At 32.5% G+C, this 16,339-nt stretch overlaps 2 protein-coding genes across 4 annotated transcripts in view; one reads left to right on the top strand and one right to left on the bottom strand.

Annotated features, from left to right (window-relative positions):
* LOC129988764 (DNA-directed RNA polymerase III subunit RPC5-like) overlaps positions 1 to 671 on the top strand; it is a 44,570-nt gene extending 43,899 nt beyond the window's left edge. For all 3 annotated transcript variants that reach the window (XM_056097030.1, XM_056097029.1, XM_056097031.1), the window contains one exon: positions 554 to 671. In XM_056097030.1, coding sequence (XP_055953005.1) covers positions 554 to 616 — 63 coding nt within the window. In that variant the 3' untranslated portion in view covers positions 617 to 671. The remainder of the gene's footprint in view (positions 1 to 553) is intronic.
* A 6,320-nt stretch (positions 672 to 6,991) lies between these two features.
* On the bottom strand, positions 6,992 to 10,551 carry LOC129988780 (uncharacterized). Its single transcript, XM_056097050.1, has 2 exons — positions 10,485 to 10,551; positions 6,992 to 9,249 (listed from the first exon to the last, which is right to left on the bottom strand). Exons 1-2 carry the CDS (start codon positions 10,549 to 10,551, stop codon positions 6,992 to 6,994), a joined length of 2,325 nt encoding a protein of 774 aa, XP_055953025.1.
* Positions 10,552 to 16,339: the final 5,788 nt, after the last annotated feature.

Below are 16,339 nucleotides of genomic sequence, written 5' to 3'. Positions count from 1 at the left end.
TGTTATTAATAGAAAAACTGAAATGTGTTTGGAAAGAATCTCTGAAAGAAAACGGTCTTCTATTTACGTATTTAATAAAACTAGCGCGATTTTCTTATTCGAGATTTATTTAGTTTTGCTCTTAATCTTTTTCGAGCAATTGGAATGTTAGTGAAATAGCTGTATTTTTTCCCCCTTGTACTACTTACTTCAGTATAATTAAATAATTTAAAATGTGCAATGAAAGACTTTTAATAAGGTTTTTCAAGCATAAAAAAAACATTTTAATTAATTTAGTTTCAATGTTCACGGAAAGTATTCAGCAATTCCTAGTAGTATTTTATGTGTATATTTGTATACAATTGGTTTTTTATTTAGTTAATATCCAACTTAATTTATTTCATAGAAGTGAAGTTTGGTTTTTAGTTTTTCTCTAAAGGTGCTTAAAAAGCACTAATCGTTTATTTTTTGAAATAAATTTGGTCTATACAACCCATATACATTTGTAAAATTTTTAGTCTCATGTTTTTTCTTCATGTTATTATATCTAACTGATTCCTAATTTTCATTCCAGGAATACTGCGTCTACAAATCCGGATTTTACTATCTCAAAGGCACAATAGCTCCGGAATCCTAAAATCAGAGTTTTGTACTGTAATGTATTTTTGTAAATAAAAGTTTTGGCATTAAAAGTTTTCTCCTTTTTTTCCCTCGTGATGTTTATCTGAGTCATTTCTCCACAGTATTTTATAATTCATCCGAATTGAAGTAAAATTTGGATTTCTACCTATATATTTAATATAATGAATAAATAGTTGGGGAAAAGGAATTCAATATGTCGTCTAGGAATAAATGAATTATGCGACTAAAGAATTGGACTTGAATTTGCAAACCTTAGGCGAGGTCGAAGTTTCCCTGTAACAACCTTCGAAATTTCACTGTTCCAAATTTAAAATAGGCTGCAAGTGGTTATGAAAGTAATGGGAACACCTGTGAATGAAAGTGGCATTTAAGAATGCACTTTGTAAGCATTGAAATATAATCCTAGCTCCCAGTTCTTTTGTTGTTTTTTTTAATAAAAAGTATATATGATGGTCTATAGGTAGCTTTAGTAAATTTCTAGAGACATGGTATCTAAAGTCATGAAAGCCTTTACTGAGTGTGGTAAGACAAAATAGTGGATGGAAGGAGATGCTGAATTAAAGAGAGCTACTGGTATTGAAGCGAATTGCAATGTCTACAAAGAAAGGCTACTATTTTGTAAATTACTGTGCTGAAAACTAAAAATCATATAGTTCATTGCTTCATAGAGAATCGGTTATGTTTATGCAATCTTTAGTTTCAAAAATATCAAAATGAGCAGTTTTACTTCACTAAGAGAATAATGAAGTAAAAGAATTATTTGCTGTACTGTATTGTAGAACAGTGCTGTGCAGTATAATAAAGCAATGTAAAAATAGTAATATCAGATCATAGTAAATGTACCAGAGATGAAAAAATGAAATATTGTTATAAAATAAAAACAAAAAGACATATAATTAATGAATTATAAACAATCATACTTACAAAAAAACTAATCGAATCTGGCGACAAGCTGGTTGGCCAGAAATATTGCCATGACATTAAAGTCATGTTATTTTAATTGTCTTAGCTAATGAGGTCCAGGACACATTTAAAAACATTTAATTAATGTAGAATTTTGAAACTTTTTGTACTGATTAACCATCTACCTAGTAAGCAACGTCAGATGCATAAAAGTTTTAAAAAAAATTTTTTAAGTTTAATTTTTTAAAGAAAAAGTGGGGTTATTTTAAATCACTAAAACTCAAAATATTCTTGGTATAATATAAATATTTTCAAAATTTAAAAAAATGTATAAAACACCAATATATGAGCTTTAATTCAGTAATTTTTAAAAATATTAATTCAATAAAAAATATTTGAATGAAAATTTTTAAGATACTCTTTTTTTAAAGTAAACATTTTTTTTTTTTTTTTTTTTTTTCAAAATTGGTGAATCAGAATTAAAGTGAAATATCTCAATGGTTGCAAATTGAAGTGAGCTTTTTAAGCATACGAATTCCCTTTTGCGACATTAAAAGGTCCATCTGCCATCACATCTGTTCTAACTGGCAAATGTCATGGTATCTGCAAATCCAAAATAAATTACATTTTATTGAAACGGACATTGTTTCTTCGCCTGTTCATCCTATACGTTAGATGGTTGTTAAATTGACTCGTCTCCGTATAGGGCATACGCGCTTCACCCATAAACATCTTATATTCGAGAAAAATTCGCCTATGTGCAACAACTGCCAAGTTCCATTTACTGTTCTTCGCATCTCCATTGAACGTCTTGTTTTTAATTCTTATCGTGCTCATTTTTTTACCTCGATTTTTTCAACGTTACAAGACCTGGTGGTGAGAAATACCACCCAAATATTTTTAATTTCTTAAAAGCTATTGACATTTTTACTTGCATTTTGCATCTTTTTTCTCCTTTTGTGTCATACAAAACTAAAAGGAAATATGCATTACTTCATTGTTTTGAATTTTCCTGAATCATAGTTTTAAATTTTAAGATTCTAATTATTTTTGTTTCGTCATTTTTCATGTGTTTTTAACTTTATACCCCTGATTTTGTATTTTAATAAATGAATGTTTTATAAACCTTTTTATAATATTATCATTTGATTGGCGCCGCATAGCCAAATATGGCTCTTGCGCCAGAAACTAACACAAAACCCAACCACGCCAAACTAGAAGAGATATTTACTGAACTTAAAATGCAAGAAGTGATTCATGTTCGGCAAATATCAATTCGACATGATGAGCAACTCCTCCCCACAAAACATTTCGTACTCTCTTTTCATAATCCTAAACTGCCTGAATATGTTTATGCAGGATATATTAAGTTACCAGTTCGGTAATTTTTACCAAGTCCATTGAGGTGCTTTCAGTGGCAGCGCTTTGCCAACTCGAAAGTTAATTGCCGTGGGACACTAACTTCTGCCAATGTGCTGAAAAATGGCATGATAGCCAGCAGTGCAGTGCGCAAGAAAAATGCATGAACTCCGGTGGCGATCACCCTCGCATGACCGATCTTTCTCGCGCTGGCACTTAGAGAAACAAGTCACAACTCTAAAAATAAAAGAAGATATAACTTGTCCAGAAGCCAGGCTTAGGATTCAATTTCAGACCCCTACTCCTGGTTTAAGTCATGCTTCGGCTCTGCTGAAAAATTTCTGCTCAAATTGTTTTTGCGAAAATTGTTTGAAAAGAACTGTTACAACTAACCGCCCTCAAAAATGATCAGACTTCGATTCTGACCAATCTATAAAAAGTACTCAAGAAATTCAGAAAATATAACACGTAAAATCAAAAAAAGTACCAAAGAAAAAAAAAACAAAGAACTCACTGACGTTAAAGCTTGCGAAAAATGGCCTTTCAAAGGCAGAAACCCCATTAAAGCTCAAAACATCTTCAAAAAATTCAACTTCATGAAAATGCTAACAAAATATAAAAAAAATAATTAAGTAAAAGACTGAATACTGTCAGATATTTTGGACATGCGCACACATATTCTTCCTGCTATATACATGGCTTTCATGCAGGGATTCGCAACATTATAGAATATACATAAAAGACATGACACATGGCTTTAATTTGTATCGTTGCACGACTCGTATGCTTCCTCCTGGAGCTAGAGTCAAGCTGCCAACCTGTTACCGCAGGTTCGATCCTCGCTCTTCGAAATTGTTTTTCTTTCACTTTTTTTTTTAATCTATTTAATTTTTTAAAATTTTACTTTTAGTGAATATTATAAATTTTCTTTTCAAACTGTAATATTTTTTCATGAATGTAAAAAGATTTCATTTTTTATTTAAAAACCCACCGAAAATAAAGAAATTCATGAAATAAAAGTCAAAATTCTGTCAGACATTCTGGATATGCGCAGACATTTTCGTTCTGATATGCACATGCCTTTCATTCACGAATTCGCACCACTATAGATTATGCACAAAAGACCAGACATATGGCTTTAAATTGCATCTCTGGTTGAATCGTATGCTTCCTCCGCGAGCTGGCGTCAAGCTGCCAACCTGTTAAAGCAAGTTCGATCTTCGCTATTCGAATAAGATGTTCTTTCAATTTTTTTTATTTAAATTTTTAAAATTTTACGCTTACGGAATATTATTATTTTTCTTTTCAAGTTGAGATATTTTTTCTTACATTTAAAAAAAAATTGCAATTTTTTTTATTATTTAAAAACCCTTCTCTCCCCCCCCCCAAAAAAAAAGAAATTAAGGAAATGAAAGTCCGAATTCTTTAAGACATTCTGGACATGCGCAAATATATTCATTCTAATATACTCATGACTTTCATATAGGGATTATCATCATTATGGAATATACACAAAAGAGCAGCCCTTTGACTTTAAATGACATCGTTGGACGACTCGTATGTTAACTTCTGATGCGCTTGCCAAGTTGCCGCACATTCGATCTTCTCTCTTCGAATAAGTTTTTCGCACACTTTTTTTCATTTTATTTAATTTAATTCATTTTATTTAATTTAATTTCTATTTAATTTAATTTTTATTTAATTTTTCATTTTATTTCATTTTTTTATATTATTTTATTTTTCATTTTATTTACGTTTAGTGAAAATTATTATTTTCCTTTTCAAATTGTGGTATTTATTCAAGGTTTTAAAAAGATTTAAACCTTTCATTTAAAAAATTCTCCGAAAAGAATCAAATAATAGTCTAAATTCTCTCAGAGATTCTGGACATGAGCAGACATAGTCGTCCTGATAAAAACATGACTTTTATGCAGTGATTGCTCCATAATAAAGTATTCCAAAAGACTACAAATATGGTTTTAAATTGCATCGTTGGACGTCTCGTATGTTGGCCTGTGGTCAGAGTTGCAAGCCGTCAAACAGTAGTCGTAGGATCGATCCACAGTCTAAAGGGTTTTTCTTTCAATTTATTATTAGTTTTTTTTAATTATATGATTAGTAAAAATAATTATTTTTATTTCCACGTTCTGATAGTTTTTCAAGAATTTAAAAAGATTAAAATTGTTTATTTAAAAAAAATTATTCCCAAAGAAAGAAAAAATAAAATTAGTGTCTAAATTCTCTCAGATATTCTGGCCATTCGCAGACTTATACGTTATGTTAAACACATGGCTTTCATGCAGACATTTGTACCATTACAATACATTCCAAAAGACAACATATGTGACTGTAAACTGCAGCTATGGCAGTTTCGTATGTTGACCTGTGGTCAGAAGGGCTTGGCAACTGGTGACCGATAGTTCGATAGGCTGTCCACGAATTCGTTTTCCTTTCACTTTATTTTTAATTTTATTTCTTTTTTTTAATTTTATGTTTAGTAAAAATTATTATTTTTCTATTCAAGTTCAGATTTTTTTTCAAATATTTAAATAGGTTAAAATCTTTTATTTAAAAAAATTCTCCCAAAGTCAGAAAAAATTAAATAGAAGTTTAAATTCTCTCAGAGATTCAGCATATGCACAGAATTATTCGGTTTGTTAAACACATGGCTTTCATGTAGGGATTTGCCCCATTATAATATATTCCAAAAGACTCCAAATGTGGATTTAAATTGCCAAAATGCGCGGCACGAATATTGACCTGTGATCAGAGCTTTCTGGAAACCGGTAGCAGCAGGTTCGATCCGCACTCCAAGCATTGTTTTCCCTTTTACTTTATTTTTAATTTTATTTGATTTTTCAATTTTATTTTTAGTGAAAAATTATTATTTTTCTTTCCAAATTCTGATATTTTTTTCAAGTATTTAAAAAGATTAATATCTTTTATTTGAAAAAAATTCTCCTCAAAAAAAGAGTCCAAATTATCTCAGAGATTAGGGACATGCGCAGACTTATTCATTCTGTGAAACACATGGCTTTCATGCAGGTATTTGCGTCATTATAATATATTCCAAAAGACTAGACATGTAGCTTTAAATTGCAATTATGTCAGGCTATTATGTTGACTTTGGTCAGGGTGGCTTGCTGGCAACCGGTGGCTGTAGGTTTGATACACAGTCCACGTATTCGTTTTCATTTCACATTATTTTTAACTTTATTTCATTTTTTTATTTTATGTTAAGTGGAAATTATTATTTTTCTTTCCGAGGGCTGACATTTTTTCAATAATTTAAAAAGTTTTAAATCTTTTATTTAAAGAAATTCCAAAGTAAGATAAAAATGAATTAGAAGTCTGAATTCTCTCTGAGATTTTGGACATGCGCAGACTTATTCTTTTTGTTAAACACGTAGCTTCATGCAGGGATTTGCAACATTATAAAATATTCCAAAAGACTGCACATGTGGCTTTAAATTGCAAATATGATCGTCTCATATGTTGACCTGTGGAAAGAGCTGCTTGCTAGCAAGTGGTGGTCGCAGGTTCGAGCCGAAGTCCTAGCGTTCGTTTTCATTTCACTTTATTTTTAATTTTATTTCAAATTTACAGTTTCATGTTAAGTGAAAATTATTATTTTTCTCTCCGATTTCATGTATTCTTTCAAGTATTTAAAAAGATTTAAATCTTTTATTTATAAAAATTCTCCCCAAAGAAAGAAAAAAAAATGAAATGAAAGTCTAAATTCTCTCTGGCATTCTGGGCATGCGCAGACTCATTCATTCTGTCAAACACATGGCTTTCATGCAGCGATTCGCACCATTGTCATATATTCCAAACGACTACACATTTGGCTATAAATTCCAGCTATAGACGAGACGAATGCCGGCTGGTGATCAGAGTGGCTTGCTGGAAAGCGATGGTCGTAGGTTCGATCCGCAGTATTAAAGACGACGGCGTTAGGAAAGCATACATTTATTCTTCACAACAAGTAGACGTACAAGCATATAAGTAATTTTAGAATAACAATAAAACAAGTTGATGCCACTCAAGCTAAAGTAATTATACAAAATTGTTTGCTTGCTTGCTTGCCGCAACATCCTCCCCACCCTGGTCAACCTCTAGAGGTATGACCAGTTGAATTGGACGGGTAATCTCCTTCCCATTGACACGAAGGATGCAGGTTCGAATTCTTCCATCCCGGCCATCGATTAGGACCATTTCTCATCCAATTTAATACAACAGTTGAATCACTCCAAAGTGTTGATGTTTGATTATCTAAACCAGTTTCCTTGCAAAAATAGTGAAGTAAACGAGCTCCTAGTAAGGCTGCCAAAAGCACTAACCGTGGAAGTGTCACCTTTTTAAGTGGAGAAAGTCTTTTGCGACTGCAAACTAGGCGAACCTTTGTTTCGTTAAGCTCAGTGAAACAAATGTATAATGCGGCACCATAGGCCTTTTCCGAAGCATCGCAAAAGACATGGATACTCATGTGAGAAGTAGCAGAAATTCCAATCCAGCGAGGAATATGTATCTTGTTTAAAGATGATATTTCAGATACCCATCTGTTAAAGCTTGCGGCAATGTCTGGAGGAAGAATTTCGTCCCATTGAACTCCCATGAGCCACGTGGTTTGAAAAAGAATTTTTCCAACTACTACTGCTGGTACATAGAGGCCTAAAGGATCATACAACTTTGATACAATTTTAAGAAGTAAACGTTTTGTTGCAGGAACAGCAAACTGATAAACACTTTCGTTTATATCTGTATGAAACACGTCTTCTTTGGTATTCCAATTAATTTCTAATACTTGCGTATTGCATTTAAAGATGATATCCATTAGTTCCCAAATAGCCTGTAGGTTCTTGGAGTTTGTACTCCATTTAGCCAGAGGTAAACCTATTTGTGTCATTAAATCTTGCATTTCTTGATAAAGAGTTGTTGCTTGTTCAGCAGTATCCACTCCCATAACAAAGTCGTCCATGAAAATATTATTCTCCAGGTGTTTAGCTGCAGTAGGGTAGGAATCAGAGTGCATATTAGCTAATTCCCGAAGAGTGGCAGAAAGCAAAAAGGGACTAGAAGTCAATCCAAAAGGTAAACGTGAAAAACGATAAGTAAGTATTTCATTTAGCAAATGTATTTTTCCGTTTGCATCCTTTTCTGTTCTAAACCACAGGAACCTAGTACAATTTCTATCCTCTTCATCCAAAATAAGTTGCAAGAATGCTTGACGTCCGTCGCTCGTGATTGCGAATTTGTGAAGTCGAAATCGTAACAATGTTGCAAATATTTCTGGAAGCAAATTCGGACCCTGCTCAAGAGCATCATTTAAGGAAGGATGTCCTGGTGTATGAGAAGAAGCGTCAAATACAATTCGCCATTCTTTTGTTTTTTTCACTATATGATGAGGCAAGTAAAATAGTTTTGATTCGTTGCAAGGACTATTATCGGCAAGTTCAACATGTTGGTTATCGATATAATTTTGCATCTGTTCTGTATAAATATCTCTTAAGTCTGAATGAGTAAAGAGTTTGTTACGGAGTATTTGAAATTGTTTGAGTGCTATTTCGTAATTATTCGATGAAAGAATCACCTCTGGTTTCCATGGTAACTTTACAACACGGCGGCCATCAACTTTGCAAAATAAATTGTGAAAATCACTTAAAATTTCAGAATTACGAATAGTCATCCCTTTGTCTTGCATAGTTTTAATGCCAATTGTTTCCAAGTCCCAAAATCGTCTCACGTGGTCGTCCACATCACGTACCAAAGTTTCTGAGCTAATGTTGAGAACTGAAGAAACAGAAGAATATGCTTTTGTAGTGAACGAACGGTTGCCGGAAAGAATCCATCCAAATACTGTAGGTATTAACACATGAGTCGCAGAAAGTCTAATAGGAGATTTAGTATGCACTATAGTCCAATAAAAATCAGCACCTATCAGAATTTCTATTGGTAAGTCGTTTAAGCTGTCTGATGGATCAGCAAGTTTCAACTTTTGACTATGAGCAAAAGAAGAGACAGGTTGGGGAGTAGATGGATGAAAGGCATAAGTATTTGAACTTTCAAATGCTTGTATATTTATTTTTGAGTTGCTCCAAATACTTGACCAGATAAATTTGACCTTCCGTCTCGTTTCAGTGTTTGTTAAAATGTATTCGAATGCTTGAAGGTTCAATTTTTCTGAGCCAGTGATTTCCAGTTGCAGGAAGTCGATCAAATTAGGATGAATGAAGCTAGACTGACTCCCACCGTCTAAGAGACACCGCGTTACTTTTGTTTTACCAGTTGGGCCAATTACATATACTCGAGCAGTTTGTAGATGAGTAAATTTGGGAGTTATAATATCAACGTTATTAATAGACGTAACTGGAATGGTAGTTAAATTTGGATTCTCACTTACAGTTTTACAGATGGAAACATGATGTCTTTTTTTGCATTTATAGCAACGGGCTTTGTCTTTCCGGGGGCAATTATTTACGTTATGGCCACGGTTTGTGCATAAAAAACAACGATTACTATTTTTTAACTTTTGTTTACGACTATTTATATCAGTTACAACGTTACAGTCTTGCGGCCAGTGTCCATTAGTATCACAGAAAGCACAAAATGGAGAACGTTTTTTAACTGGCGTAGTATTCTTGGAATTAACATATAGTTTAGCAGTGGAAGGTTTAAAATCATATTGAACAGACTGCTCACCTCTAATTTTCAAAGTAGTAAGTGTACCTTCTACTTCTTCCTAGAGAAATTGTATTAATTTTGTTATGTTACCTTCCGAAATTTTCTGCCTTTTTGCAAAAATAATCCAACGACGGCAAATGTCATCTGGAAATGCTCGTAAAATTTTAGGCGTTAAAATTCGGCCATAAGAATTAACATCCTCTCCCAAGGCACGTAGAGCTTGTAATCTTCTATTACACTCAATAAAAACTTCGTTTAGTGAAGTCGGTGATGGATTTTGTATTGGCGTCAAATTTTCTAAAAAGTCCAAATGAGCTTGAATGATTCTATTTTTGTCGCCATATTTGTCCATAAGAAGTTTTTTAGTAGCTTCATATGTATCGGCAATAATACTTATGCCATCTACCAATCGTTTTGGTTCATCTTGTAAATAGCCTCTTAAAAAAACATGTTTATCAATTACTGAAAGATTTGGATTATTATCTATGGAAGATTGAAATTGTTCCCAAAAACTTTGCCAAAGTTCTACATCGCCGTTAAACGGTTCTAGTTTAATTGTAGGCAGTTTTACAGTATACGATTGAATAGCAGGCGTTGTAATGCAAGGGTTTAAATTCATCGCCAAATTGTTGTTATTAATAGCCAAATCAGTAAAGTTATTTGTTGCAGCAGTTGGCGCTAATTTATTTTGAATTATTTTTTGGCTTTAAAAATCGCGAATTCAGCATTATCGTTATAGCTTTCACATTGTAAAATATCGTTTTCGTATTCTTCATCAGAAAGTAAATTGTGTATTTCATTATCCGTTATTTTCATTTCATTTAAGGTAGTAGTTAAACGATTGCAAATATATTCCACATCTTCAATTGAAAAATCATCTTTTAAGTTACTTATTTCAACAGAAAAACGAGTAATATTACCGCGAATAGTTTTCCGTTTTCGCTTGAGTTGCGCCATTTTGTTTGCAGTTTCATCCGGCATCGACATTGCAGTAATCCGAAGTATAAACACAAAACATTCAGTAAGAAAGTAAACTTGCCGATATTTCGTAAAAGTAGGAAGTATAAATTGACGGTCCTGATTCAAATAGAGTTTTCGGCACCATATATTAAAGACGACGGCGTTAGTAAAGCATGCATTTATTCTTCACAACAAGTAGACGTACAAGCATATAAGTAATTTTAAAATAACAATAAAACAAGGTGATGCCACTCAAGCTAAAGTAATTATACAAAATTGTTTGCTTGCTTGCTTGCCGCAACACGCAGTTCAATATTTCGTTTTCATTTCGCTTTATTTCTAATTTTATTCGAATTTTTTAATTTTATGTTTAGTGAAAATTATTTTCATTCTTTCCGAGATCTGGTATTTTTTCAAGTATTTAAAAAGATTTTAATCTTTTATTTATAAAAATTATCAACATAGAAAGAAAAAAAATGACAAAAAAGTCAAAATTCTCTCTGACATTCTGGACATGAGCAGACTCATTCGTTCTGTTAAACATATGGCTTTCATGCAGCGATTTGCACCATTTTAATATATTCCAAACAACTACACATGTGGCTTTAAATTCCAAGAACAGACGGCTCATATGTTAGCATGTGATCAGAGTGACTTGCTGGAAACTGGTGGTCGCAGGTTCAAACCGCAGTTCAAGATTTAGCTTTATTTTTAAATTTATTTAAATATTTAAATTTTATATTTATTGAAAACTATTACTTTTCTTTCCGATTTCTGGTATTCTTTCAAGTATTTAAAAGGATTTAAATATTTTATTTATAAAAATTCTCCCCAAAGGTAGAAAATATGAAAGAAAAATCAAAATTCTCTCTGACATTCTGGACATGCGCAAACTCATTCTTTCTGTTGAACACATGGCTTTCATGCAGCTATTTGCACAATTATAATATATTCCAAACGACTACACATATAGCTTTAAATTCCCGGGGTAGAGAGTTGATAGGTTTGCATGTTGTCACAGTGGCTTGCTGGAAACCGGTGATTGCAGGTGCAATCCGAAGTCCACGATTTCCTTTCGCTTTATTTTTTAACTTATTTCAATTTTTTTAATTTTATGTTTAGTAAAAATTATTATTTTTCTTTCCGAATTCTGGAATTTTTTCAAGTATTTAAAAAGATTTAAATCTTTTATTTATAAAAATTCTCCCCAAAGGAACGAAAAAATGAAAGAAATATCAAAATTCTCTCTGAGATTCTGGATATGCGCAGACTTATTCGTTCCATTAAACACATGGCTTTCATGCAGCGATTTGCACCATTATGATATATTCCAAGAGACTACACATGTGGCTTTAAATTCCAGCCATAGACGGCTCATATGCCGCAATGTGGTCCGAGTCGTATGCTGAAAACCAGTGGTCGCTTGATCGAATCGCAATCCAAGATTTCGTTTTCATTTCGCTTTATTTGTAATTTTATTTCAATTTTTTAATTTTATGTTTAGTGAAAATTATTATTTTTCTTTCCGAGTTCTGTTATTCTTTCAAGTATTTAAAAAGATTTAAATCATTTATTTATAAAAATTTTCTCCACAGGAACGAAAAAAAGAAAGAAATGTCAAAATTCTGTCTGAGATTCTGGACATGCGCAGACTCATTCGTTCTGTTAAACACACGGCTTTCCTGCAGCGATTTGGACCATTCTAATGTATTCCAAACGACTACACATGTGGCTTTAAATTCCAGGAACAGATGCCTCATATGTTAGCATGTGATCAGAGTGACTTGCTGGAAACTGGTGGTCGCAGGTTCGAACCGCAGTTCAAGATTTAGCTTTATTTTTAAATTTTTAAATTTTATATTTATTGAAAACTATTATTTTTCTTTCCGAGTTCTGTTTTTCTTTCAATTATTTAAAAAGATTTAAATATTTTATTTATAAAAATTCTCCCCCAAGGAACGAAAAAATGAAAGAAATATCAAAATTCTCTCTGAGGTTCTGGATATGCGCAGACTTATTCGTTCCATTAAACACATGGCTTTCATGCAGCGATTTGCACCATTATGATATATTCCAAGAGACTACACATGTGGCTTTAAATTCCAGCCATAGACGGCTCATATGCCGCAATGTGGTCCGAGTCGTATGCTGAAAACCAGTGGTCGCTTGATCGAATCGCAGTCCAAGATTTCGTTTTCATTTCGCTTTATTTGTAATTTTATTTCAATTTTTTAATTTTATGTTTAGTGAAAATTATTATTTTTCTTTCCGAGTCCTGTTATTCTTTCAAGTATTTAAAAAGATTTAAATCTTTTATTTATAAAAATTCTCCCCAAAGGAACGAAAAAATGAAAGAAATATCAAAATTCTCTCTGAGATTCTGGATATGCGCAGACTTATTCGTTCCATTAAACACATGGCTTTCATGCAGCGATTTGCACCATTATGATATATTCCAAGAGACTACGCATGTGGCTTTAAATTCCAGCCATAGACGGCTCATATGCCGCAATTTGGTCCGAGTCGTATGCTGAAAACCAGTGGTCGCTTGATCGAATCGCAGTCCAAGATTTCGTTTTCATTTCGCTTTATTTGTAATTTTATTTCAATTTTTTAATTTTATGTTTAGTGAAAATTATTATTTTTCTTTCCGAGTTCTGTTATTCTTTCAAGTATTTAAAAAGATTTAAATCTTTTATTTATAAAAATTTTCTCCACAGGAACGAAAAAAAGAAAGAAATGTCAAAATTCTGTCTGAGATTCCGGACATGCGCAGACTCATTCGTTCTGTTAAACACACGGCTTTCCTGCAGCGATTTGGACCATTCTAATGTATTCCAAACGACTACACATGTGGCTTTAAATTCCAGGAACAGATGCCTCATATGTTAGCATGTGATCAGAGTGACTTGCTGGAAACTGGTGGTCGCAGGTTCGAACCGCAGTTAAAGATTTAGCTTTATTTTTAAATTTTTAAATTTTATATTTATTGAAAACTATTATTTTTCTTTCCGAGTTCTGTTTTTCTTTCAATTATTTAAAAAGATTTAAATATTTTATTTATAAAAATTCTCCCCCAAGGAACGAAAAAATGAAAGAAATATCAAAATTCTCTCTGAGATTCTGGATATGCGCAGACTTATTCGTTCCATTAAACACATGGCTTTCATGCAGCGATTTGGACCATTCTAATATATTCCAAACGACTACACATGTGGTTTTAAATTCCAGGATTTGACGGCTGATAGGTTGGCATGTGGTCTGAGTGTCTTGTTCGAAGCTGGAGATCGCAGGTTCGATCCGCAGTCCAAGAATTCTTTTTCATTTCACTTTGTTTTTAATTTTATGCTTAGTGAAAATTAATATTTTTCTTTCAGAGTTCTGTTATTCTTTCAAGTATTTAAAAAGATTTAAATCTTTTATTTATAAAAATTATTCCCAAAGGGAGAAAAAAATGGAAGAAAAGTCAAAATTCACTCTGAAATTCTGGACATGCGCAGACTCATTCGTTCTGTTAAACACGTGGCTTTCATGCAGCGATTTGCACCATTATAATATATTCCAAACAAATACGCATGTGGCTTTAAATTCCAGGAACAGATGGCTCATACGTTAGCATGTGATCAGAGTGACTTTCTGGAAACTGGTGTTCGCAGGTTCGAACCGCAGTTCAAGATTTAGCTTTATTTTTAATTTTATTTCAAATTTTAAATTTATGTTTAGTAAAAATTATTATTTTTCTTTAAGATTTATGTTATTCTTTCAAGTATTTAAAAAGATTTAAGTCTTTTATTTATAAAAATTATCCCCAAAGGAAGAAAAAAATGAAAGAAAAGTCAAAATTTACTCTGAAATTCTGGACATGCGCAGAATCATTCGTTCTGTTAAACACATGGCTTTAAGGCAGGGATTTGCACAATTCTAATTTATTCCAAACGACCACACATGTGGCTTGAAATTCCAGGAATGGACGGCTCATATATTGGCATGTGGTCAGAGTGGCTTGTTGGAAACCGGTTCTCGCAAGTTCGATCCCCAGTTCAAGATTTCGTTTTAATTTAATTTCAATTTTAATTTTATGTTTAGTGAAAATTATTATTTTCTTTCCGACCTCTGTTATTCTTTCAAGTATTGAAAAAGATTAAAGTCTTTTATTGATGAAAAATATCGCCAAAGGCATAAAAAAAATGAAAGAAAAGTCAAAATTCACTCTGAAATTCTGCACATGCGCAGACTCATTCGTTCTGTTACACATATGGCTTTCATGCAGCGATTTGCGCCATTCTAATGTATTCCAAACGACTACAAACGTGGCTTTAAATTCGAGTTTAAGACGGATGATTGGTTGGCATGCGGTCAGAGTGGCTTGCTAGAAACCGGTGGTCGCATGTTTGATCCGTAGTAGGAGATTTCGCTTTATTTATAATTTTATTTTTTTCCGATTTCTGGTATTCTTTCAAGTATTTAAAAGGATTTAAATCTTTTATTTATAAAAATTCTCACCAAAGAAAGAAAAAATGAAAGAAAAGTCAAAATTCTCTCTGAGATTCTGGACATGCGCATTCTTATTCGCTGTGTTAAGCACATGTCTTTCACGCAGCGATTTGCACCATTATAATATATTTCAAACAACTACACTTGTGGCTTTAAATTCCTGGAATTGACGGTTCATATGTTGGCATGTGATCAGAGTCTCTTGCTGGAAACAGATAGACGCAGGTTCGATCAGCAGTAGAAGATTTTGCTTTATTTTTAATTTTATTTCAATTTTTTAATTTTGTTTTTAGTGAAAATTATTATTTATTTTTCCGAGTTCTGGCTTTTTTTCAAGTATTTAAAAAGATATAAATATTTTATTTATAAAAAATTTCCACAAAGAGATAAAATAAAAGTCAAAATTCTCTCTGAGATTCTGGACATGCGCTTACTCGTCCGTTCTTTTAAACACATGGCTCTCATGCAGCGATTTGCACCATTATAATATAATTACCAGACGAGTATACGTATGGCTTTAAATTCCAACTCTAGACGAGTCGTATATTGGCCTGTGGCCAGAGTGGCTTATTGGAAACAGGTGGTCTTAGGTGCGATCAGCAGCCCAAGTTCTCGTTTTATTTCAATTTTTTAATTTTGTTTTTAGTGAAAATTATTATTTTTCTTTCTGAGTTCTTGTATTTTTTCAAGTATTTAAAAAGATTTAAATCCTTTATTTATAAAAATTCTACCCAGAGAACAAAAAAAAAAAAAAAAAAATGACATAAAAGTCAATATTCTCTCTGAGACTCCGGACATGCGCACATTCATTAGTTCTGTTAAACACATAGCTTTCATGCAGGTATTTCCACCATTATAATATATTCCAAACGACTAAACTTGTGGCTTTCAAATCGAGGAATAGTCGGCTGATAGGTTGGCATGTGGTCGGAGTGGCTCGCAGTTAACTGGTGGTCCCAGTTTCGATCCGCAGTTCAAGTTTTCGTTTTCATTTCGCTTTATTTTTAATTTTATTTCAAATTTTTTATTTTATGTTTAGTGAAAATTATTATTTTTCTTTCCGAGTTCTGTTATTCTTTCAAGTATTTAAAAAGATTTAAATCTTTTATTGATAAAAACTTTTCACAAAGGAAGAAAAAAAATGAAAGAAAAGTCAAAATTCTCTTAGAGATTCAGGACTTTTGCAGGCTTATTCGTTATGTTAAACACATGGCTTTCATGCAATGATTTGCACCATATATATAATATATTCCAAACGACTAGACATGTGGCTTTAAATTCCAGCTTTAGAATTTTTTAAAGATTTAAATCTTTTATTTAT

The sequence above is a fragment of the Argiope bruennichi genome, chromosome 10 (assembly GCF_947563725.1).
Source record: "Argiope bruennichi chromosome 10, qqArgBrue1.1, whole genome shotgun sequence".
NCBI classification, from domain to species: Eukaryota; Metazoa; Arthropoda; class Arachnida; order Araneae; family Araneidae; genus Argiope; species Argiope bruennichi.
Note: the sequence above shows the minus strand (reverse complement) of the source record. Positions and strands in the feature narration are given on the sequence as shown.